This window comes from Gymnoscopelus microlampas, assembly GCF_963454915.1.
Source record: "Gymnoscopelus microlampas genome assembly, chromosome: 4".
In the NCBI taxonomy this organism is placed as follows: domain Eukaryota; kingdom Metazoa; phylum Chordata; class Actinopteri; order Myctophiformes; family Myctophidae; genus Gymnoscopelus; species Gymnoscopelus microlampas.
Window position 1 is genome coordinate 22,515,985 of NC_139941.1, and position 26,480 is coordinate 22,542,464.

A 26,480-nucleotide genomic window follows, 5' to 3' on the forward strand; every position below is an offset into this window, starting at 1 on the left:
CAGTGGGACAACAGGGTCGCGACCAGCCGTCTACGCACTTCAACATTTTAACCGTGTCGAGTTGATTAATCGAATATAACAACATAAGTTGTGCTTGAAGGATATCTATCAACGCCAGTGAGGGGTTATAGAAAGGTAAATAATAAACGTAATGTTATGATCTTAATATAGTCGCACTTGCTGGCTAGCAGTACTTTTGAAAACACTGACCCTGCTCTGTGTTTTTGTAACGTTATGGTGGGCTGCCTGCAGCTAACTGTTTAGCCACAGTCTCACTGACATGGCCTGGACACTTACATTTTCCTCATAAATCTAATTTATTAAGCCGTTTTATTTGTGTGGATGTGTTACGGATTGTAAAACAAAACAATGACCTGTGTGTTGTCCGTGTGTGGACAAAGTGACTGGATGTGAATGGTTATCAACACAGTAGGCTACCATCCATCATGTTATCCAGTTGCTAATGCTAGGATGTGAGTCCTGTTGTTATTTATTTGATTGATTGAGTATTTTATTGACAAAAATAAACATAATACGTGTACTGTCAACAAAAGGATATGATGTTTTAGCATAGTATTGTGTATTTGTCTGTCATTAAATGTTTAGAGGAATTGAATACAGACAGGACCCAAATGGAAACAAGCGTGTTGTCTTGGGTTTAATCCCTTTAGCAGACCTTGTTTAGAACGGTACTTTAATGTGCTTTTTTGTTGGCAAACTGTTAATAAAGTATTAAATCAATCAATCAAAACCTTTAACACAAAAAGCTCGAGAGCTTATTTCGGTTGTGTTCCATGTTGTAGTCCAATTTGCTTTGGATTGTCTATGTATTTACAACATATCTGTAAGACACATTTATTATCCAGAAATAGTCACAGCAGCATATTAGATGATCTATCTGTTGCGTGTAGGTCATGTCCACACAGGTGAAATAGGGCCACATCACATCTGACACAAGTGGGTTATTCTCTTAATCTCTTGTTTCCAAACTTGAGTGATAAAATATAGCTCGGATGTGTGTTTAAAATGACACAACCATGTTATTTTTGCACTTGGATGTGAGTAAATATATTGACTTCTATGAATGATAGTTCTTGTTCAAGGCTTGCTTGGTCAGCAATAGCTTCTGCAAACAGGACCATGGAGGAGAGGCACTCCTGCAATTTTGTCATTCTGCAGCTTTAGGAAAACAGATAGTGTTTGGTTGGCTGGTTCCTGTTGCTAATGTCAATGCACTTTATTTATGAACAGATTTTTACCAACATAGAAAACGGGAAGCAAAAAATAAACATAATCTAATTGGCCATTTGATCAGTAAGTATCTGTAAAACTAACCTTTTCAGCAGTGACCATAAATAGACCCATCCCAATGTTATTATTAGTAATTCATGTACAATATATTTATGACTAGTGATGATAACATAATGATAATGATAATGTTTTATTAGTAAAAGGAAGGCGAATAAATTGATAGTTACTGAAATTAACAACCCCAAAAAGCAATGCAAAATAATTCCAAGATGTAGAATAATGACAAGTCAAAATGATTAGTTTCCACTGTCCATGAATGTAGAGGAAACACTGTGTCTCTAAGTCGGACATAAATAACTCACTACCTAACATAACAAAGACAACCCTGCCTTTGTATTTTCTTTATGACCAGTCAACTTGCTTCCTTCTACAAGACTAGTCTGTATATTGTTTCAATGCACTTTATTATTATTTTTAGCCTGTCATACATCAGGGAGCATAGGTAGATGGTGTATTTGTATTGTGACTAATTTCCTTGCCTCTTATACGCATAAGGAAATGTTATTTTAAACAGAAAGATTGTGTCCTTTACAAGGGAGGGAAGGAAACACGACTTGGTTGAGACATCCAGTGCCAAAACCTACAGTCACTAAGACTGAATGTCCTTTTATCCCTGCTGCTGGGGCACTAATATTCTACACGCATACAAACATGGTCACACACACACACACACACACACACACACACACACACACACACACACACACACACACACACACACACACACACACACACACACACACACACACACACACACACACACACAAATCAACTCTTTCATTTCCTTTCCTCTAGCTTCCCCCCTAACAGCATCCGGTCTCTTTCTGGACCCATTCAAAGGTCAAGCATAATTAGTAGGCTACTCTCAGATGCACTTTCAAAATGTCAACCACACAGACTGGAGCCACTAGCTCTGGTGGGCAGAGACTGACAGCCTAATGACACATTTGCCCAGCATAGTTTTAGGGTGGGAGCACAAGTTTGGGACTGGACTTTGGCCCAGTTAGGTCATCCTACACACATCATTCTTGTGAAGAGCGTTTCTTCAGTAATCATTCTTTTTGAAACTTTGGTTTGGATAGCAATTGGTAACATAGTGGTTATTGTTTGGTTACTTGAGTATGCTGCAGCTGTGCATTCAGGGAGTGCTTGCATAGTATGCAAAAAGCTGTGAGGTTAATCGGTGTAATCCTTTTCTGTTTCCGTATACTTGACAGCTGAGTGAGCTTAAATAATATCCAACATAGGTTGTCTGTACTGTCAACAAATTCAAAACAAAAATGAGCTTGCATATTAGCAGCAATTAGTAGCAAACTACATTGGAATTTTATTAAGAGCATAGTAATGAACATGTGCAATAAAACGTCATGATATAACAATTGGACCCATGAGCGGTAGTGTTTGTGCTGTCGTTGTTGTTGTGGTAAAACCAAAGTAATTCTGGTTTTGGTTTAAAATCTGTCCTTGTCTTTCATCCCACTGATTTCTGCTGCAGGTTGTAGAACTAGTGTTACTTGTATTAATTTTAGCAAATTTTATAAATAAAGCACGTTTGTTTGACATGATTTCGCTCTGCATTTCAATTCGGTCTCATGTTCCCAGCACAAGTAATAGCTAAAGTCAGACTCTGTTGTGTTGAGTGAATTGCTAAACTAGTAGGATTAAGAGTGCTTGTGCTTGCCTGTGTGTGGGTATGCTGCGCATGTGTGAGTGCGTGCAAGTATGTGTTTTTTAAAGCCACGTATACTGTAGTTAAAAAAGAGCCTCCTACTTAAAATAGGACAGTAGTGCAAAATGTCCCATACTCAAACAGAACAGAGGCAAAGTTCAGGGTTGAAAGAACAGACAAATTGACAAGTGAAAAAGGTAGGCCCTGTGAGGCTGGCAGCCCAAATTTAGCCCAAATCTGATTTGTGGCCTATCCAGATTGGAGTCGCGTTGTTTTTATGCAGTTCAAACAGCATAAAACTGCATTGAAACAGATTTTTACAAATCTGATTTGAATCACATTCCTTAGCCTTGTTGAGACTGCATCAAACCAATCCGACTCCAATCTGGATAGGAAATCAGATTTGGGCTGGATTTGGGCTGCTGGTCTGAACACAACAGGGCCTACTAATCCATCCTGTTCTTAGCTCAAATACAGTAGGCCTAATAATACATTACAGCCAACAGGTGTTGTAGGTTTGTGTGTGTGCAGTATTTCTTTATGTTTACGTGTGTGTGTGTCGCCTTTCTGATTTTACAGTTTGTGGTCACATTTCTTATTGCTGGAGCTAAGAAGCATTTGTGTGTGTGTGTGTGTGTGTGTGTGTGTGTGTGTGTGTGTGTGTGTGTGTGTGTGTGTGTGTGTGTGTGTGTGTGTGTGTGTGTGTGTGTGTGTGTGTGTGTGTGTGTGTGTGTGTGTGTGTGTGTGTGTGTGTGTGTGTGTGTGTGTGTGTGTGTGTGTGTGTGTGTGTGTGTGTGTGTGTGTGTCCATCCGCGGCTATCAGTTTCTTGGTTAGATTTCCCAGAATCGTTCTGTTTTTTCCGCTTCCCCTAAGCACTCTATGGATTTGTTTGATTCTATCAGAGCTCAGATGGCAATTGGTAATGGTTGATGATGGAAACCTTTTCAGCTTGGGAGACAAAATTAGCTGTATATTCTCCCTGGGATACTCGCTGATTAAAAGATATTCCAACTCTTTTCAATTGTTATAATCTGGACCCACTATAAGTTCATACAAGATATTGTAGTGTTACATTGATTTGATTCAACACAGTTAGCCCCCATGGCTTGAAAATTAATCTCACTAAATCTGCTAATCAGTTAACCAACAAACAAAAAACAGAACAGTGAAAGTAAAGTTTGCATTGTTATATTTTTGTTCAGTGCTCAAATAAGAACTAGCCTAATTTTAAACTGTAGCTACAACTTGATACTTTTGAGTTTTAGCAGGAGTCAGCCCAAGTCCAATCCCTGCCTCCCACTTCTACAACATAATGTATTAGAAAAATAGCGGGGATAGTATTTTGGAATGAAATAATGAGCCAGCAGAGAGATAAATCACCTCAGCCTTGAGCCTTTATACTTAACACAAACAGAGATAAGCTAACAAGCAGAGGACTGGAGACTGTCTGTTTTTGGCTCTTTTTCTGATGTGGGCTGGTTTGTGCAGCCTAAGGGGCAATGCAAGGTCACGCTCCACACTTTGAAAATCTGTGGGCTTGCGATTATCACTGGCTACTGCAACAGTAACCAAACTTTGTCCATACTGTAGTTGGAATGTAGTTGTATGTGATTGTCTGTTGCCATGGTCTACTCTGTGCAACACATTCTATAGAGGAGATGATGTTGTAGTAGAGACAGATAAGCAAATAAATATGAACAAAGGCCAGGACTCAGGAGATAGAGACATGGTTTCTCCTTTGTTGCTGTGACTGATAAAAGCACACACACACACACACACACACACACACACACACACACACACACACACACACACACACACACACACACACACACACACACACACACACACACACACACACACACACACACACACACACACACACACACACACACACACACCACAAGCAGTTGCAGAGTGATTTCTGTAATGGGTTGGGGTTAGTTGGGTGTGTGTGTGTTGTTTTAGAGAGGTCTTTCAGGTTTTGCTTTCGCTAATGCATTTCACTAAATTGTGTGTGTTTGTGTGTGTGAATTGTTCCATGAAACTTTTCTAAGCCTGTCCAAGCATGTCTCAAGGGATGGTGGTCGGACTAACTGCAACATGTGTGTGCACTGCGCACATTAAATCATTTATTTATGTCCACATAAGAGATACAATACAAGGACACAAATATTTACAAGGTGCTGTAAAAAGCCTTCATTGACAACAACATCTGGTGTATTAGCAGAGAGATGTGCAAAGATTTCAGGATTTTCAGTACAGAGTTGAAACATGTTTAGATATGTCCCTTATGAGATCAACTATTCTGTCGTGGTGTGCTATGTAAAGCCCTTTATAACCAAGCATTGCAGCCGTTCAGAAGCAGAACGTGTGACATGGTCTCAGTAACAAGCCCTGTGGTGTGATGCAAATAATGAGGTACATGGGAGGGAGACACACACACACACACACACACACACACACACACACACACACACACACACACACACACACACACACACACACACAGGGTGGTGTTGGCTACTACGCTTCATTTAGTCTTGCAACATTTCTTGTTGGATTTTTCATTCTGTGACATTTCTTTTATTTGTTTGTGCAGAAGGTCTACCTCTTTGGTGAGAACAACAAACACAAACGTCTTCATGGTTTGGCCACACATTCCTCACCAGCTTGTTCTAGAACATAATTTGTTTATTGGGACAGAGTCAGCCTACTTTCTGCAGCATGCCTATCTGTAACTGTTTGCAGGTTCTGTGTTCTGTCTCAATGTCAACAGTTAGAAGTTATATTGCACAATCACACAACCCATATTCCTGCCTTGTTTGTCTGTATATACTGTCTGGAAATAATGTATAGGTCCCTACTGGCAAATTGTTTAACTTTGTTATCAGTTTGTAAGGGTACACAAATTAGTGACTAATACTTTGGGCCCTATTAGATGATCTATTGTGCAGGGTACAAAACACAGGGGGGAATTGCATTGGGGGTGTTTCCCCTCCCATTTTGCTAGTTTATTATTTATTGTATTTATTTATTTTGTTATCTGGACGCAAAGTCAGGCACATGGCGCAAAGCAGGGTTGTATTTAGACTCTGCTTTGGGCATAACAAATTGGACCAATCAGTGTAGTCTCCATTCAGTTTGTTGCGCCTTAGTCATAACTCATTACTATTTAAATGATGGATTTAGCAAGTTGGAGGAGACGCAAACACATTTCTGCTAAGGAAATGTGTATTTGACCATCTATCTCTAAATAGTAAGTAAATATTTGTCCATCACTTGCGCTGGTAGTTAAGACCAACTAAAAGCTGGTCTAAGCACAAAATGCTTTTTGACTCTTCTCTCTGTGTGTAGATAGAAATGCACCAGACCACACCTAATGTTTAAGACCAATAACTAGCACTAGATTGGCAAAAAAATCTATCTAGACAACGTGGGAATGTGTATAAAATGTACAACTGTGTTGGTTGGAAAATAGCGATAATAATTTAGTTGCATTGCACCCAGTGTCGCCCTGTGCCGGGCGGAAGATAGGGTTGTTTGTAGGTTGTTGTTTTATTTTATTTTATTTTATCTTATTGCCATATAACACTGGGTTTTGTATTGTTTGTCTTTACTGCATACTCATACTGATTAAATGTTTTCCTTTGGGTCAAACTACCTTAGTAGTTAATTGATACTAAATTAAAGGAGCATGCCAGTCTATTTTTTACTTCCAGCCATTAGCAGAGATGTTAATGTTGCTGATGTTGTCAATGGTCAATGTAACACGGTCCTTTGAAAGCCCTTTCTTCATGAGCCACCTTTGCAGTGATACAATCTCTGTTTGCTTGCTTAGAGCCTGGCTAGTCATAGTTAAGTAACAAGAGCATGCCTTCAATAAGAGGTCATGTGTCCATTTTAGCCCCTCAAAGGTTCAGAAGGTTGCCAATTTCTTCATCAGAGTCACTAACCACTTAATGTTAGAAGGCAAAAAAGGAATTTGATAATATGGGTGTGCCTTCAGTTACTGCCTTGCCCCAATTTGTGCTGGTGAAAAAATGCCTTCTCATTTGCAGGGCAAGGCAACTTCACCCTTGAAAGAGATCTATTTTCCTGTTTTGAGGGACTCTGTGAAGTTAATGTGACTTTTTATGCCATGGGTTATTTGCTATAAAATGCTTCAAGAAGATGATTCAGGCCTCAGTGGAAGAGTGGAAAATTAGTATGATTTCAAGCCGTTTTGAGAACAGATTCCTTATTTCCTTGATTAGTTTTTTTTATTAAGTTTTATTTTCTTTGACAGTTACATTGTAACAATAGGCTCTATGCACAGCAGCCATATTGGGAATGAATTGGGCCCCTTCCTTACTTCCTTCACAGGTGTTACCAATAATACTAATTAAGGCTCTGTTCCATTTAGTGTGTTATAGTGGTTGTCTTTTTTCAAGAATCCCCATAACTCTGAGAGTGTACAAATGGAACCAAATGGACCCTTACGGGTCCATTTGGTTCCATTTGTACACTCTCAGAGTTACACACCCACCATAAGGGGCCATTTGGGAACCAAAATGGAGTGTTTCTAGTGAGCCAACATGCACGATATCGGCACCCTGACCAGAATGGAACAGAGCCTTCATTAGTATCATTGGTAACACCTGTGAAGGAAGTAAGATGAGGCCCAATTTCTTTCCAATATGGCTGCTGTGCATAGAGCCTATTCAGGCATTTAGCAGATACTCTTATCTTACAAAGTGCAAGGTTGGAGTTGCTCTGTCTGAGAGCAGCTGATACAATGTTACAATTGAGACATCTTACAAAGAAAAGACAACTATACATAAAGAAATGTGTTGGACAGGAAACAGGGCGAGAGAGATGGTGAGAGACATGCTGTAAAGATCGTCGGGAACGGAATTCAAACCCGCGATGCACTGTCAGGCTACATTAGACAACAAATGTGTTCTCTGAACAGCTCCACAGAACACTTATTTTTCTACTATAAATCATTCACATGGCTTTATTGTGAAAGTGACATTTTGATTAATTTCTCTGGAGTGCCGGGTCCTAGGGGAGTGATTTCCTAGGTAGAAGTTAATATTGTGCTGTTAGGTCATGTTCAGCTCAGATTAGTAGTATGCCTGTGAATTCATACAAAGGCTCAATCATCTTATTAGTTGATCCTTTTTAAATAGTGTTACTGACTTCACAAGACATTTGCTTTTAAACTTTTCATTAGAATTGTCACAAACACTATTCACTCTCCCAGTGCTCAACTCGAATAATTCCCATCTGTATTTCTATCAGAGGAGGTGAACTCACTTATCCATAGGGTCTTTAAATCAAAACATATTTACCCAGCAGCTTGTGAGGTAAGTTATAGGCCTATCACTTGAGGCTTGTATTTGTCTTCAAATAACATAACAAAATGAATGTCAAAGGCAGCCTTTTTTGTCATATAATGCTGATATAATGCTGCTAATGGGAACATGTCTTGTGATTTGCTGTGATACAGTACATGCAGAAGCCCAGTGTACCAAATCCTCATTTTGAGACACACGTTAACATATTTAGACCTGAGGCCGATTCTAAAAACGCCTTCTAAAGTTTTCTGATAAACTTCAGATTTTAATAAAAAAATTGCTATATATACTGTATGGCAACAGCTAATGTTACACAAAGGTGTTCCCGGATTGAAAGCTATAACAATCCAATCAACCAATCAAATGTATACAGGTCAGCCCCACGGGTAGTGAGCAATAAAACAAGACAAATGAAACTAAACTAACCTAAAAAAAAAAAATAATCAACAACTAAAGCATGTTGCTTCATTTTCAGTCCACAATAATACATAAAAAAATCCATTTAATAAGTGTAGTCATGTCCATGTAAGGGGAAGGTTGTGTGTGTGTGTGTGCAGGTGCCCATCTCCATCATCTTTGTCGTCTTTCAAGGTCCATGTCGTCGTAACAACGTATAGGTAACAACGTATAGGTGTTCCAGGATCCTCGAGGGATGAAACAAGAGATTCTTTAGTCAGGTGTCATATGAGCTATAGCTCCCTTTTCTGTTAGAGTAATTGGTCAAATGTGTATCTCCCTGGCTATGTCTATCAAACCACGGAGGGAAAATACATTATGTAATTTTCCTTCTCACTGAGCATAATAATATAGTCAGATTATACAATGCAAGCAGTGTCAGAGTCATAATGCATAATGTCATCACAGTATCACAAATGATCCTGACCATGAAGCTGAGTGAGCAGAAGCATTACAGCAATCCATCAATTTGATTAAATCGCTGAAAAGAATATGCCTTCAGTGAGTTCAGATTTAGGCATGAAGTCAACAGTGAGTAGCTCTGCAATAATGCAATTGTTTGTTCTTTCCTAGAATAAATAGAATATCTGGATGGGACATATTGTTAGCCTGTAATCCAGACTGATTCGCTCGGAAAAAGGAGTCTGCTGAACGGAGCGAATCAGTCTGGATACCAGGCTAGCATACTCTGTCAAAATGACTTTGTCCGTCAATGGCTTTCAAATCTACTACACTGGCGCCTGGACAAAAAACACAAAATCTTCTAAATGACAGATTGTTTTGTGGGAGTTGTCTTTTATGAGCAGTTGAATAGTAACAATGTCACATTGTTTTAGACTTCAAGACAGTCAGCATAGCCAGTGTGATTGAAACCACTTTCAATTAGTCACTTTTTTTATTAAGTCTTGACTCTAAATTTAGAAAATGTATTAAATTAAGTTGTCTCTCTCTCGCTGTCTTTTTCCACAGGAGCCTCTCTGTCTGTGTCTTGTCTCAGGATGTCTAGGCTGCTGTCTCCTCAGTAGGACCTACATATACTCATCTCAACAGGCTGACCACCATGCCTCGCCTGTGTTTCAGTGCAAAGCCACTGCCTAATCCTTGTCCTTGGTGGCTGCTCTTTGTCCTCCTGGGCCTTTCTGCCTTGCAAGCCCACACCAAAGATGGTAAGAAACCCGTTTATCCCTTTTTAATTGAATTGCCTGGACAATGGAAGCATTCAAACATCGGAACTGATTTATGTAGCCTAATGAAAATAGAAGTGACTGTCTTGAAATAAATAAAATGCTTTAATTGAGTTACTATATAGTTGCAGTTAGTCATCTAGAAGAGCCATTGTATCATTGTCAGTGTAACGTTTTTGTACAATTGACTGACTACAACCACAGCCATTCTACTCAGATTTTATGTGATTGAGAATAAAGCATTTTAATTCACAGTCCTGCTGCTAGCCTTTGTTGAAGTCCTGCCTACACTAGCTGTCCTGTCATGTGTCCTAAACCTCTAGCCAGAGATGGAAAGAATCTGCCTCTCTCTGTGATCCCCTAAGGCACAAGGAAAGGAATGTCCCAGTAATTCTCCACACACTGGCTCATTTTGTCCTTCTAATAATAGGCCCCAGGGTATTGAATTGTATGTTGTGCCCTGTTCTGCCTTGTCAGTTGAGTTGTGTAAGATATTATTTTGTGTAATGTGTGTAATGTGTGTGTGTGTGTGTGTGTGTGTGTGTGTGTGTGTGTGTGTGTGTGTGTGTGTGTGTGTGTGTGTGTGTGTGTGTGTGTGTGTGTGTGTGTGTGTGTGTGTGTGTGTGTGTGTGTGTGTGTGTGTGTGCGCAGCACCTACTGTACCTCAGCAGGTGAGCCTGTCAGCCAACCTGCAGTCACAACAGCTGTCTGTGTCCTGGCTGGGAGGAGCAGTCTCAACCTTTGACCTCATCATTCTAAGAACTGAACTCAATGAAACCATCTTCTATGTAAGAGTTTCAATTTCTTAGGTTTATGTTTTGTTTATCCCTTATTTTTTCAAGTTTGTGTTATTGATGTGAATTCTGTTTGAGATTGTATAAGGTTGCGAAGAAGACATAATTAAGCTGTATGTTTTGCTGTGAAGTCTTGATTGAATTTACAGACTGTTTCTCTATTTGGGGATAAATAACCTACTGTAGATCGTATTAAGAGGAGAAGACAGCCCACCGACCAAATATGATATTTATATTTTGTTATAAAGAGAGAAATAAGTTCATTTTTACCTTCTTATATTTGAGCGACATGGCAAGGTGTTTTGGTAAGATAGAGGGGGTAAAGATGATTGGTGCATTTAAAGTTTCCTGTTTCCCAGCATTTTGGCCTGATCTAGAATGTTCATATCCCAGAGTTATGTTATTATGTTGTTTTCATTAACCTGATCCAGTGTGTACAGTAGATCTGCCTTTACAGTGTTGCTACTGTAGGTAAATAAGTCATGCGATTTATACAAATATAAAAGCCATTTCCATTCACATTAGTTGAAGCTTGTCATCTGAATTAAAAGCTACTTGGTAATTCCCTTTTTACCTACTTCATAAAGGACAATTTATCATGTGAAAAGCAAGTCAACCTATTATATCTCTGTATAATTTCCACATTCCATGTGTAATACATACTTCTAATCTAGCAGGTAGTAGACCTCATAGGACTGAAATGAAATTAAACGTTTACTTTTTTTTTTATTCGATCACCCCATTTTCAGTTCAATTCAGAAGTTTGTTAGAAAGCCATAGAAACTCTGAGCCAGAAATATTTGCATAAGAGAATACTTTTTATTGAAAAGTTCTTTCCCTTACTGAGTGTGATGTGTGTAAACTGTAGGACACTGTGTCTGTGGGACTGGATGAGGGGAGCGGTCGGTGTCAGTGGAACTGGACCTCACTAGAACCCCTGGAGTGTACTTCTCTGTCGGTCCGTCTCCGCTCCAGGGACGGAGAGACCACCAGCGAATGGAGCGACACTCAGATACTCCAAGGTCAGCGGGTCGCTCATTTACCTGTATCACAATGATCAAGGCCAATGGATGCCAATAAACGAGGCAGATCTTAGATTGATGTGGGTTTTAATGTCAGACCTATGAGTCATTAGAGATCAACTGAGTGTGCCTCATAAGAGAAATGTAGTCAAATCAGTTCTCATTTCATTTCTTTCTCTCCTCACTGTGTAAATTTGGATGTTCACCTGTTACCATCTCTTCCACTTTGTCTCATCCGCTAACTCCCTTCTTCCTATGAAAATATGAAACCATCTCTGCTTCTAATCACCCCTCTCTTCCTTCTTCCCCCTCAACAGGGAAGGATCTCCCCAGCAACACGAAGTCCCAGATGTACCCTCAGGACCGTGTCGTGCTCGTGGGAAGCAACACCACCTTCTGTTGCATTGTAGGAGAGGGGATGAGCTTCGGCAACCTCCGCTACAAATCCACCGCCATGAATGCTACGCGACTGAGCAGGCGGAGCTATGCCAGCACCAGCACCAGTCAGGGACCCTCCGGCACCTCAGGAACCAACGTCTTCTGTCTCGGCAGGGGAATACTGACCGGAACAGTCGTGTTTGTCGGATGTAAGATGGATGGATGGATGGATGAAAGCATGAAAAGAAAGTGTGTGTGTGGGGGGGGGGGGGGGGCGCTAGTCTGGTTAATGCCGACTGTATCCACTATGTCTGAGTGGGCTCATAGAGTTATTATAAATGATATAACTCTATGGGTAGATTTAATTCATTGTGCAATATTTGTTCAACCTCAGAGTCCACGTTTTGATGAGCCTATCATATTAGAATGCACAAACCAAAGTATCATAATTTTGTCATGTACTGTATCAAAGTGTAAATTAGCCTTAATGCTAAGCAAGCTATTATATGGGCATGCCCATGTATGGGCTCTCTAGATACATTACCTACAGACACACGGACAGATTTTGTGGATTTATTGTATGATGTGGAATTGTCACATTTTGGTATGGAATTGGTATGTTTGGTATATTGTCCATTCTTGTGGAATTATTTTTCTTAAATAAGACGGCGTCTCTGTATTGAATTCCTTCATCATTAGATCCACCTCTGCCCCAGGACTTGGTGTGTGAAACCCAAGACTTGACCTCAGCAGTGTGCCAGTGGAACAGGGGACGAGAAACCCACCTGTACGGCAAAACTAAAATGACGTACTATAAACTGAACGGAAGGTAATACAACATGTGCACACACACATATATCTAGATGTCAAAACCTATGCTACTTTAGAAATACACACACAATCCCTCATGATAAGATTCAGGTGTCGGCTGACACTATTTTCTTAACGATCAATTACTTTTTGCATTAATTGATTAATCAAGAAATGTGTTTTTAAAATACATATAAATATGTATCTTATATATCAATGAATCGACAAGAAAAAAGTCTAATCGATAGCTCACAACGCGTCACATAGCGTGTGATCGTAGGACTGCTAGTAGCAAAGAAGAAATACATATTATTGATGATGTTTGCCTCTGCCATTCAAAAACAACTCTAAGGAATGGCTGCCTGGAGTTGAGAGGGTTTTATGGAATAATAAAAAATGCTTACCATAAGTACACACTTTTTGGCCCTCTGAGTATCCTGTAAATATTGATGCCTGCTGGCTGGCTGACTGCCAGTTCTCTAACGGGAATTGTGCTGGCATTTGCCAGAACAGAGTGTGTCTGTTGAGTGGGCAGTTTTAAAATGGATGAAATTATTAAATTGTTGGGAAACTCAATAGTTTTTATTTTAAGTTTATGGTGTATTCAATTATTATCTTTTATCCTCATAGGAGCTGTACTGTACCTGTAGCCAACCAGCAGGAGTTGATAGAATGCATGGACCCGGACCAGTGGGTTGGCAACTGGACCTTGCTGGCAGAGAACCCGCTGGGCCAGTATCATCTGACAGACTCTGCTGAGCTCAGCCACAGAGGTAAGTAAGAAGCTCTTAACTTTCCCTTCCTATCATGGAGGTACTGTATAGACAGAACAAAGATAATTTCACACTTAATTATATGATGACAATTTTCTAAAGCTATGAGAGTGCCCCATGGTGGAGTCCTGGTTGGGCACCCATGGAAAACTACGGATTATCATTCCCCACAAGTTTCATCTGACCATCCGTTGTTGATTTTGGCCTAAAATAATTCACATGCTTCCATGACGCAAAGGCTGACCTCTCTGCCTTCTCTGAATTTCTGCCATGTCACTAGTTGACTGAGCTGCACATCGCGCACTGTCACACCCACCTGGAAACCTCTCCTGACCTGTGTCTCTTGTCAAGAAGAAGGAAATAAAAACAGAAATTTTCATTTATAGCTACAGGAACAGGGAAACAGGGAATAGGGAAATCTTTTTTTAACACATTGTGTGCCCGAGGTTTATTAAAATAGGGTACATCTAGTGCCAGCATATCTTCCATCCACTTACGTTGATATGTTTCGTGCTGTAGAAGCCCCGACAAGGACGCGCATGTAAACAAAGCCTGCGTGCGAGACGGCGGAGGGTCCCGACTAACACCTGGAATAATAATATATCTAACGCGATCCTCCATTGCAGAGTGATCGCCGATCGAAAACGGCTCATTTCCACCACGTTAAAAAGAAATATATATTATTATATATATATTAAGCTTTTAGTCAAGGAGTTAACATTGGAGCGGCCGACCGGAAGCATTTTTGACATGGATCCACATCCGGCCTCTCCTTCTTAGAGACTCCTTGGATGATCCCAAAGTTTCGTTAGAGCGCCCCACGTGGGAAAAATATATTTTTTAAAAAATGGGCCAAAAACGGTCCGGACCGTTTATGACACATAACGCATAGCTTCTCAAAAACGTTTTTGGCACTTATTTGATGATGTAACAAGTAACTCTGAACTGAATTGCAAGACAAATTACTGTTAGTGTTAGTTTCTGTACTTAGTATGTGTACAGTGATTGACAGCACGTGTAAATGTAAGTAGGTGACCAAAATCACACGAATGAAATGACACGGAAAATATCTTCGCCTTCTGTGTGAACGCACCTTTAGAGAGCTTGTTCTTCCCTTCTGAAGACCATTATGCTGAGATCCTAATAACATTGCAGATTACAGTAGTTATTCCTCCCTTTATAATTGATTGTTCTCTCCCTCTATCCCCCAGTGTGTCCTGTGGCACCAGCTAGCCTGAACCCTGTCATCCATCCCTGGAACGCCACAGTGCAGTGGCAGTGGAAGTACAAGAGCTATGATTCTCTGGCTCTTCTCTGTGAGGTAGATTTCACCTCCAACTGGCATTCTACAACGGTAAGTTGTAGAATGTGTGTGTGTGTGTGTGTGTGTGTGTGTGTGTGTGTGTGTGTGTGTGTGTGTGTGTGTGTGTGTGTGTGTGTTCCAGTTATTTCCATGTGTGTATTTATAATTAGGTGCCCATAGCATGTGTTTCTTGGTTTAGTGGCTTGGTTTGTGTGTGCATAGTAAATTCTGTAGAGCAGCGCAGCTTATATAGAAGGTTTTGTCATAATAACTGTTATGTTACCCCCCAAAAATACCTCTTGCCCCTTGCACCAGGAGATGAAATGGTAGCAGCAAAGTTACTCCAGCCAAGCTATTTCTCAGAACGCAAATGATCATTTTGGTCATTTTCAGTAGCATCAGTGTGATATGGAGTAATGCATGCAATGTAATCTGATGCTTAATTTATACTTGGATCTTCTATTTTCGGTGTGCGACACCAGTGCACAACCAAGTATGAATCAGGCTTGATTTTTGTGTCCAGCGTACCTTCCCCGGTGTGGGTCTGCGGTCAGTCGTTCTGCTAGACCTGCATCCAAATGAGGATTACACTGTCAAGGTTCGCTGTGGAGCCCAGCAGAACTTCTGGAAGTGGGGAGACTGGAGCGACCCAATTGCCTTCAAAACCAAAATTGACAGTAAGGAACTTCTATTTTCTTACATGTTAATTCTGTAAAGGTGTTATTTTTCCATTCTTTCTGGGTTTATATGCAACACATGAAAAAATATATAATCACATTTTAATATGGGGATGGATTTAGATAAACTGGCCTTTCTTAAGAGCTGTCATCTCAAGTCTGAGTGCCACAGTCCCATTTCCACCTTGATAGTGATAATTGGTTATTACTGTTATACCGTATATCCTGATTTGTTTCTTTAACCACTTAAACCACCTATACTTAATAAACTTGACCTGAGTTGGCTTTGTACTTGTTGGATGGTGATATCTCCACAACATACAGCTTTACATATACAGTAGCTCACACTGATCCTGAACAATAAATTATCTAAAATCACCATGTGCTTTTCAGTGATTTCTGCTTTACTGATGCTTATTTCCAACAGAAGTCTTTAATGTCAGACAGTAATAGGCGATCAGCCGTTGGTAACGACTGTCTCTTTGTCCTATCAGTTCCCCAGACTCTTGATGTGTGGGTATGGATGGCCAGCGACAACACAGGACGGGTCATCTGGAAAGTGAGTATTAGCATTTAATTTGTTTTGACTGCCTTGTTTCAGTGTGTCCACAATTGAAGCTATTGGTCAGTCTACTACGTCTCTCTCTCTCCTGCTTTCTCCCTCCTCATTCTTCTCCTTCACGCAATTGTTCTCCTACTTTAACTCTGCCCGCTCTTGCCTCTCACATCTCCCATAGCCCCTGACACCAAGAGAAAGCCACGGCCAGATCACAGGCTATGAGTTGACACTGTGGAGCCCAGAAGAGAACGTACAGAAGCATACAGAAACGCTGCCTCAGACAGCTTATGATGTTCCCATCAACCTAACGCATCTCTCTGGCACCGGCAAGGTCATAGCCACCATCACAGCCAAGAATGGAGCAGGGATGTCGCCACCTGCAAGTGTAGTTATACCTCTGCGTACGATGGGTAAGTGGGAAGTCCTGGAGGAAACACAGTGTCTAAAATGACCAACCAAATACCAACCATTTTGTAAAAGCACCAACGTCTCTCGTTCTGCATCTCTCAGTTTTGACCTTGACCTTTGACATTCAAGCTGTAACGCAATCAATCCATCTTGATAAATAACAAACAAACACACACCCAGATTACAATACCCCGTCATACCTTGCAGCGAGCAGGGTAATCAATGCAACATAAAATCAGCGGTGTAAAGTACTGTACTTAGGTAATTTGTTTAGGTACTTTTACTTAACTGGACTATGTCCAATTTTCAGTACTTTTACTTCTACGCCACTACATCTCAGAGGCAAATGTTGTACTTTAACTCCACTACAATTATTTGAAAACTTTACTTACTAGTTACTTTGTAGATTTTGATTATTATTAAAAAACATACATTAACCACTTCAGCCCTATATACACTTCGGCCATTTGAAAATAGCCGATCTACAAGCTCACAATGAGTCTACTTTTGGTTCTTTAAGTACATTTTGATACTAATACTTTTGTACTTTTCATTTAGAATTCCGGACTTTTACTTACTTCTACATTGCAGTATTGATACTTTTACTTAAGTAAAAAATGTGAGTACTTTTTCCACGACTGCATAAAATATGTCCTCAGTACAACTCTGTTTCTCTTCCAGACATGGAGGCTTCTGCTGCGCCTGTGGCTGTCTACGCAGAGGAAGGTTTCCACCTGTCCTGGCAGAGTGATGCCAACGCCAGCTGTGGTTACGTGGTTGAGTGGCAGGATGCTTTTTGCCCTGTACATGACTGCCCTGTGGAGTGGACCAAGGTTCCATCTGAAAGCACCAATGTCTCCATACAGTCAGGTATACCAGGCTATAGATGTCCTGTTATCCCAATCCCTTCACAGTTCCATTAGAGAAGAAACAACACCTCCAGTGTTAGCATTATGTGTGCCATGCTTTACCATAATGTGCTGTGTTTTGTCACTAGCAGACTGCATGATTTATCTGTATTATTACTTATCTTTAAACTTAATGATGAAACGTTATTACTACTGTACATGCCTGACTGAAAGTCAAGAACAAGAACCCCTCTTGTTTCTTTTTTCTTCATACATTCATTAGTTGATAAATATAATCCAAAATAAGCAATTTTGTTGTTGTTTTTTTATTGTTGTTTTTTTGTGTAGGTTTAGCATCATGTTTTGTGTACATACTTTACACACATTTCTCGCTGGACACAGTGGGGGTGGGGTTGTATATGAATAGACTCATAATTATATCTGTCTGTGCCATCAGGTGACTTCCAGCCAGGAGTGAGGTACAACTTTTCCCTCTACATGTGCTCATCTGATCGCACAGAGCTGCTGCAGCGCTGGCAGGGATACATGCAGGAGCTGGGTAAGATGGAGATTAAATCAGCTCTGCCTGTAGAATTATCTCGACATTGTCTTTTAAGGAAGAAGATTGATGCCAGAAATAATAATAATGAGCTTAAATTGCTGCGGAAAGGAACTTTTAATATGAATTCCCTTATGTCTCCCACAGTTCCCTCCAGTGCTGTCCCCCACCTATTAACCAATCAGCAGGACCCTAACATCGAGCTGACCTGGGACGAGATTCCATTGGTCAGCAGAAGGGGATTCTTGCTGGGTTACCACATTTACCTCAACAACGGCTCCCAGCTCACACTGCTAGGTAAATGTTATGGGTGATTTATTCTTAGTTGCGCACCGGTGTAGTGCACGTACAATATCCGATCTACAAGCACACAAAGCATCACAGCTGTTTTCAGTGTGTGACACGGCATGTGACCAAGTATAACTCAGGCTTTATGAAACCGAATTCAATCTCTGTATTCACTTGGGCTACATTTTTACAAATAACATGCCGTATTTAAAAAAATTCTCCTTCATTGTTCTTCTTTCCCCCTTATACAAAACGTATTATGTGCAGAATCACTGGCTTACACATAAAGTCACATCATCCCAAAACGTGTACATTACAAATACATTTTACACAGACATAACCTACTGTATTACTCACTCCCTCACTCTCTCCCTCTCTCTAGCCAACCTGTCAGACCCTAACAGCAGGAGTTACACAATAAAGGGTCTCCCTGGTGGTTCCTATAAGTTCACTGTCAAGGCCTACACCTCAGCAGGCGAGGACACCGGAGCCACAGCCTCCATCTCTCTGGAGCCATACAGTATGTACCTTCTAAATCAGTGGTTCCAAAACAATGGGTCAGACCCACTTTTGGGTCACCGATAACATTTTATGGGTCGTGACTCGCAAGTAATTTTCTCCTTCCTCCTCTAACGTTTCCTACAATTTGTTTAAAATTGTTATTTCAAAAGATTTTAAAATGTTCTAAACAAACAAATGTTTTGAGCTTGTAGAGGAGCTTTTCACTTTTTTGCCATTTAAAAAAAAAGATTCACCTATAATGACATGCCCAAAATAGGGATTCCAGAAATCTAAACAAATCTAATAATTTCCATCAAAACATTTGAATCAAACCCTAAAATGTACAAAAGAGGAGATTTCACAAATTAAACTTAAAAATGGTCTAAACTAAAGCATGAATTGTTTGCCAAAAAGGATGTTATGTGGATATGTGGCCAAAGCTGTTAGATCCAGATGCAAATTCTATACCCTATAAAAATATATTTTAACCGCTTTCAACCTGGTGTCCCTATTTTGGGTGTTATAGGTGAACATTTTCATTTACTTCTTCTATTATTATTAATATTATTATTTTTCAAAAATAGCAAAAATGGTCACAGGTTACTGCGTATCACAGCGCAACACACGTGATGTAGATGTGTGTCGATGCATACAGGTGTGCCTTGTGATTGTGACTTGTCCATTGGTGTGCCTTGAGCACAAACGGTTTGAAAGGGAAGGTTAATGAGAGGCTTGACAAATGTTTGTGTACTTGGGCCACAGGATCCAGGAAGTGTGGCTCAAACTTAATCCAGTTCTGAATGACGCATCACATAAACATGGCTCACGTACTGTACTGCAGTGTAGAGGCGGAATGCAGCCAGTCTGCCAGGCCAGGGACACAACTGTTCTTTAGCACAGTGTAATGACATCACTGTTACTTCCTGTCTGTCCACACAGCGGACTGGGTCATCCTGGAAATCTTGGCCTCCATGGGAACCATGGCCTGTTGCCTAGTTGTGGTCACTTTCATTTGCTACAAGAAGAGGAAATGGTGAGACTGCCACTGTTTGTGTGTGTGTGTGTGTGTGTGTGTGTGTGTGTGTGTGTGCGCGTGCGTGCTTGCGTGTGTCCCAGTGGGTCATGACAATGCTTACATAAAACAATCTTGGTGAAAGCTTTTGGAGAGAGCATGTGGGGGAGAAAGTGTGTGTGTGCGTGTCTTTTGTACATTTGCACACTAGGGCAAGAGAGCAGAGCGTTCGCGTGCGTGTGTGTGCGTGCGTGTGTGTGTGTCTATGTCAATCACACACAGTGAGCCTGTAATCCTAGGCAAAACTGTGAATGCATCTAAAAGAGCAATGACGCTGACGGAGCAGAGTTAAATGAACACTCTGCTAGATTAAAGTGAATTTAGCCGGTCTGCCAGCCTGCAGATGGATATTTATTGTTTCTGTTCATTCCATTCACATATTTTATCACCCCCAAATGCCTAGTCTTGCATGGCATGCTTATAGACACCTCTCGCACGATTATTAAGCACTGTAACTGTAACATCAATCTCTTGTGGAAGCAGTCGGATGACAGTACTTAACCAATGGTGAGGGTGTTGTGTGAATGACTCTTCCATGTCTACACCGGCAATTTATGTAATTTCTTCACCCAGAAATATACTTGTATTCCAGTGGAAACACAGCTTATGTGCAATTTGCACATGATTAGACTTTGAATGCTTCCCTGCAATCTTATGTTGCCGAGGTTTATACTGAAGTGATTATGTTATTGACACGAGTAGCATTTTTACACTATGGTAGAAATGATTAGAAATACCATTAGGAATAATATTAGATCTACAATGACCACTACTTTATTTGTTGTAACTTCACGTGTTCCTTCGTCGCCAGGGTGAAGAAGGCATTCTATCCAGACATACCTGAACCCAAGTTGGCTGGTGATTGGCCCAGAACACAGGTACATCCTCTGCCTGTCTATAAATATATTATTTTAGGTTGACATTTTGGCCGATATCCGATTATTTGCATGGAGAAATTGACCAATACTGATATTTCTTTACACGTTTCCAGTAGAGTTTACCTTACACGTATTATACAGTGACTGGGATTCTGGGTGCAGATGCAGAATTCTAACAAACTTTCTTACTACCTGATTACCTTGCCTATTGATGCACATATTAGTTCAAACAATGTAAATGTAGTATTTTTTATATTATTCAGTTAATATAATTATTTCCAACTTGTTGACACTATGGGAAAGCTTCTCCATAAAATGCTGATTGTAGCTGCAGCCTTCATCATCACAAAAGGCTTTTTCTTTCTTTTTTTAAGGCAATATCGCCAATAGCGATATACGGCCGATATATCGGTGCATCCCTAACGTATTTACTTAATTGTTTTCATTTAAAAAACTTCAATTGAACAACTTCGTTATTACCGATATTCACTGATGGCATAGTTACTGGTAAACAAAAAAAAACATTATAATTAAATAGTAAGAACTTTTGTGTGTCTAGGGACCAATGGATGTGAAGCCCTCTCCACACAGCATGGTTCACATTGTAGAAGAGCCTGAGTGGGATTCCAGCAAAGAGGCGCTGGTCATCATCCCCGAGGAAGAGGAGGATATGGGCACAGGAGACGAGCCGGCCGACACAGATGAGCCCACATCGCTGCGCTACTACAACCAGGTGATAGATGACCGGCCCATACGACCACGGTTCCCAGACTCCTCAGATTCTTCCACTTCCTCGTTGGACTCGGGGCGGACAGATGTGACCTACACAGGCATCCAGACTTCAGCCTCTTCCCTGGCATTCCACACCCAGCCACAGAGCTCGTCCGAACCTCAGCCCAATCCCCCTTTCATCTCCGGGGGAGGGGGAGGCGTTGGCTACCGGCCCCAGATGCAGCCTGCGGCACCGGCCCAAGTCCCAGCACCGATGGATCTCCATTCGCTACCGGAGCCCCAGCCTGCCGGTGGAGCCTTGGGATACCAGCCCCAGTGCTCCTGGCATATGGACTCCCCAGGGGAGGCTGGGGAAAGTGGAGGTCTGGCTCCCTGTCTGGGATCCCCCACCTCCATCGCCTCCACACAGTTCCTCCTCCCTGATGGCGAGTCGGAGGAGGACGTGGGAGACAAAGCTCAAGGGTTGTCGTCAGCGACAACCTGGTTCCACAATTTGTTGTCATCTGGAAAACCATGACGATGCTACCACTCACTAGCAGCCACTCGCAGGGGTGCGTTCATGGGAAAGAAACGTTTATAAATGTTGCAGACTGATCAATTATCAATTATCATCATGCATCAAAGATGTCCAGCTGGAATGGGCACAAAAGAGAGACATATAATGTTATAGGATAGCTGTAGTTGCTTATTTGGCATAACTAACAATAAAATATTTTTTAGATTGGTTTGATATTTCCAGTTCCCTGACAGATTAGCAGGTAAACAACACACACAAACAGCATTGTAAACCATCAGCATCACACGCAAATAGCATCATATACAAAAAGCATTTCCTTCGGTGACTCAGTATGTCTTTGAGGGGACAAAAGACATTGTTTAATCATGCCAGATCTATTCTGCAACATTCTCTCACGTTCTGCCATATTGAATGCACCCCTTGGCAAACTGATGTCTGTCCAGTCCCTCACTGCCTTTCCTTTGTGACACGACAGATTCAACTTGGGGCATTTGGTGATATTATCCTGTGTTTTGTCCAGTATAGTACATCTATTGTGTTCTGACTTTGACTTGTTTTTATTTTCAAAAGCGAAAGTTTTGTTTTTGTTTTCATAATGTGAAAGTATTCATCTAGTAGACACTAAAAAAAAGAAAGCTGAGAACACTGAACACTTCAAAGCTAGTTATATAACACAGTAACAAGTGGACACTTTGGAAGAACACAACAATGAACACTAATCCTACAGAGGAGCACTAACTCTGCAGTTACTTACCACTAATCATCATGTCTTCTTGTTAGTCCGAGAGATGGCTGTGTTGTCGGCAGCTGATGAGCTACCAAAAGAATAAAGGGCACTTGGCTTTGAAAGTCATAAAAAGCTTGATTGACTGGGTGGATAAAGATGGCACCTTCATGGTTTGATATAATTTGCTCTGTTCCACAGTGGACTCTGCACCTGAAGGAGTTAAACTATCCCTCTCTGTCGGAATACCGAGATCGGATATTGAGAATGGAGTGCTTGGTACAGTGGATCAGGTATGAAAAGAAGTGTTACTGTCAAGCCCAAGTGGCTGCCATCTTTATGCACTTAATCTGTTAGTGATTAGTTACACATTTATGAATGAGAAATGGACACTATTTTACACAGATATCAGATTGGTGCTTTCTATTGTCATAGTCTGGAATAGTCTGGGTGATGGTCCCAGCAAATATACACTGATATAAGCTAGAACAAGAACACAAAATGACGATCATGTTACTTATTTCAATGTTTTATTTTTTGTTGTTGTTGTTTTTTTATGTGTGCTCACAACTATCCAACTTGTTTTTGGAAAAAAGAGAAAAAACTATTATATTATACATACTGTATGTGTAGTATATATTATATTTTACATGCATTGTCCCAAGTGGTGTGCCAGGACCATTTCCAGTGAGTTGATTTTAAATTCTTCAATTCAGCTTAGCACCAAATGAGTTATTATGTATTGCCTTAATCAATGGCCCTTTGAACCTTAATACCTTTTATATGCTGCCTGCTTGCCAAAATGTTACAAAATGAATAGCCTCTATCAAAACGAATTAGAATTGACTTACATGAGAGAAATTGAGATTCCACTGGCACTGAGCAGAACACGATGTACAAATCAATTCGTAATTTAATGAATTTTAGGTGAATGTTAAAATTCCCAAATTGTGGTTATGCTATGATGGCATTATTATGACATTACACTACATGCACATACTAAATTTATGTTACTGTGAAGAACTGTGTGCTATGTGCACAAACGATCATCGACAGTTTTTTGTTTTCAAATCTGCAGAGCAAAGGTATTGAGAATTTGCTGTGCCCAATAGTTTGTTTTAAGAGAGAGTTAAGCCTAGACTGTATGGATTGTGTATACAAATATTGTTCATATTTTCTTAACACACCTCTCCTCATGTCTCCCCCCAAACCATGTAAGCAGTAAGCTCAGAATGGTAGCATGGTACCATAGATAAATTCCAGATGATTTTATTGTCTTTTAGCATAAGGCGTGCTCGACATCTCTGTGGCGATTCCCGTCAAACAGAAAACCCATGTGCTTTCTGTAAGTGTGTGACTTTGGTTACAAGTGCATCGATTGTCTGAATTCCAACAGATTTTTTTTAATGAGGCCTAGGGGCTGTCTCAGGGAATGAGGCAGTCATGGCCTATGTTTTGTTTTTTTGAGCCTCCAGCAATCAAGCTTTAAGTAAAACTACTGTAATGTGAATGATACTTTAGAAAGTGGGTGTTTTTGAATACCATAAATTCATCTTGTCCTTCTCTCTTATTGCTTACATCGATCAAGTCAGGTTAAAAGTGATTGGTTGATCAACCATATTAATGATAACTTAAACATGGTGACAGGGGGCGCAATGTAATTTTAAGTATTCAAACACGGCTAAATTATTATACTTTTTTGCTTTAAAGCCTGCTTTCCCAGACAAGCAGAGCTTTGGAGAATAACCTATGAATACTATGTGTTAACACATCCTTTTATGTTGATTTGAATCGACAGTGCTGCACCTTTTTGTTTTTTTACTCTTAAACCTAAGTTATACTTCAGTCAACGTGTGAGTGACACTATCGTGTGACAGTATAAATTAGGCTTAAGTGATGTTTTTTATATAACTGATTGTGTGTAAACCTTTGGGTTTTTTTCTCCCTTAGATAGATTCCTTCTAAGTTATTCTTTATTAAATTGTGACTTATATTCTCTATACACTATGTAAGGAATAGTTAATTGTGACTAACCAGCTTTTCAGAGAGAATTTCAGAGGGAAATTATGCTATAGTGTTGATTCCAGATATAGATTTATGTAGTGTAGTAGCCTTTGTATTTCTTCATGTACAAGCTTGTGGTGTCTGCGCTTCCGCAGGAGGAGGAATTAAGGAAACTTGGCAAAGTGTGTCTCAAAAGTCATGTAAAACAAGCGAGAAGTATATAATATCAATAGATATATATAATTATTATTATTATATTGTCCTTTCTATCTGCTGTTACACAGCTGTAATGGCTTTGTAGAGCCATCATATTGCAGTTGTAATATAAGCATTGTAACCATAAATATTCTTGCTGTCTGTCGACTGGCAGGATTCTTATGCAAGTTCCAGTTCTGTGTGATACCATTCAGCCATGTTCCTTGATTTGTAAGAGAAGGCTATTGTGTCTGCTTGTGCTTCCTTATCTGGTCTGCACTCTTTGTGCAAAGAATATTGCATGTTGCATAAACTATTGCAATCTAAAAGCGGTTCTTCATACCTTTTCTTCTGTTTTAATGCTAACCTAGGCTATTGCTTTCCTAACTAATGTTATGCATGACAACACGACTGAGCAAATGCTGTGCATCTCAACATGCGTTCATCATTGAAAATGCTTTAAAATGAAGATATTTTGGAGAATGTTTTACAAACGATATAGAATGGACACTGAATTACCTCGGGAGAACAGTGCTTTTTTGAGTGAAAGAAAGCCTACAACACTAATTGTAAACACTGCTAACGCAAGCTGCAATGCCACTTGTTTTAAGGCAATAAAGTTATCTAAATGTCTCTTGTCACTCTGTGTTATCATTTACGTGTGAGTAGGCTTAACCCAGTTGTGACAGCAGAGAAAGTGACTGTAAGAATATTTAGATAATTAATATAATTGAACACCTTTGTTATTGATTTTACCTCTACAGTATGTTTCATAAAGCAAGCTGATCATTTTAATTTGATAATTAAAAATTTTCAAGATGTGGGTTTAATTAAATGAATCTTTGCAGGTCCTATTCTGTTAGTATAAATATAATAATTATATATATATATATATATATATATATATATATATATATATATATATATATATATATATATATATATATAAACATTATTTATATAAACACACACACAACTGCTAAAAAGTGAGGCACTATATATAATTCATACAAAAATATCTTATCGTTTTCATCATTATTTATTAGACATTCCAAGGGGGAATGAAGCTAAATTATCAGTTGAATAACTTATCAAAGCACACAACAAAAGATACATTTCATTGTTAAAATAATAGCCTAATATAGGCTAAATGTACCCAAGCTAAACGTCACCAAGCTTGTTTCTAGAGACCTAATCAGAACTTTTGATCTAGCATTCACATCAGTAGTGGAAAATAACTAAGTACATGTTCTCAAGTACTGTATTTGTACTAAATATTGTACTTTTACTCCACTAAAATTATTTGCAAACTTACTTTAGTTACCAGTTATTTTGTAGATTTTGATTATTATTACAAAATATAGGCTACATTAACCCCATTTCAGCCATTTGAAAATAACAGATCTACAAGCTCACAATGCTTCACGATGCTCTGCATTGTGAGCTTGTAGATCTGCTATTTTCAAAAGATCCTT

The 26,480-nt window shown here is 39.9% G+C and overlaps 1 protein-coding gene across 2 annotated transcripts; it reads left to right on the forward strand.

Annotated features, from left to right (window-relative positions):
• Positions 1 to 25,638, forward strand: lifra (LIF receptor subunit alpha a). 2 transcript variants are annotated; one of them, XM_084054582.1, is made up of 18 exons: positions 1 to 135; positions 9,749 to 9,945; positions 10,615 to 10,751; positions 11,626 to 11,779; positions 12,097 to 12,366; positions 12,857 to 12,986; positions 13,598 to 13,740; positions 14,952 to 15,094; positions 15,567 to 15,720; positions 16,215 to 16,279; positions 16,458 to 16,689; positions 17,369 to 17,557; positions 17,993 to 18,094; positions 18,242 to 18,391; positions 18,765 to 18,902; positions 19,823 to 19,916; positions 20,767 to 20,833; positions 21,393 to 25,638. In XM_084054582.1, the coding sequence occupies exons 2-18, from the start codon at positions 9,840 to 9,842 to the stop codon at positions 22,080 to 22,082; spliced, it is 2,964 nt and encodes a 987-aa protein (XP_083910708.1). In that variant the 5' UTR covers positions 1 to 135; positions 9,749 to 9,839; the 3' UTR covers positions 22,083 to 25,638. The 2 variants fall into 2 exon arrangements, with proteins under 2 accessions (XP_083910708.1, XP_083910709.1); XM_084054583.1 differs by having other exon boundaries at positions 14,952 to 15,061.
• The last annotated feature ends 842 nt before the right edge of the window (positions 25,639 to 26,480 follow it).

Excerpts from the sequence above, each read along its gene's own strand:
- lifra (XM_084054582.1), top strand. The coding sequence starts at position 9,840 with ATGCCTCGCCTGTGTTTCAGTGCAAAGCCACTGCCTAATCCTTGTCCT. Across the intron at positions 11,780-12,096 it reads CGACACTCAGATACTCCAAG|GGAAGGATCTCCCCAGCAAC; the intron begins GTCAGCGGGTCG and ends CCCCCTCAACAG. Across the intron at positions 18,903-19,822 it reads CATCTCTCTGGAGCCATACA|CGGACTGGGTCATCCTGGAA; the intron begins GTATGTACCTTC and ends CTGTCCACACAG.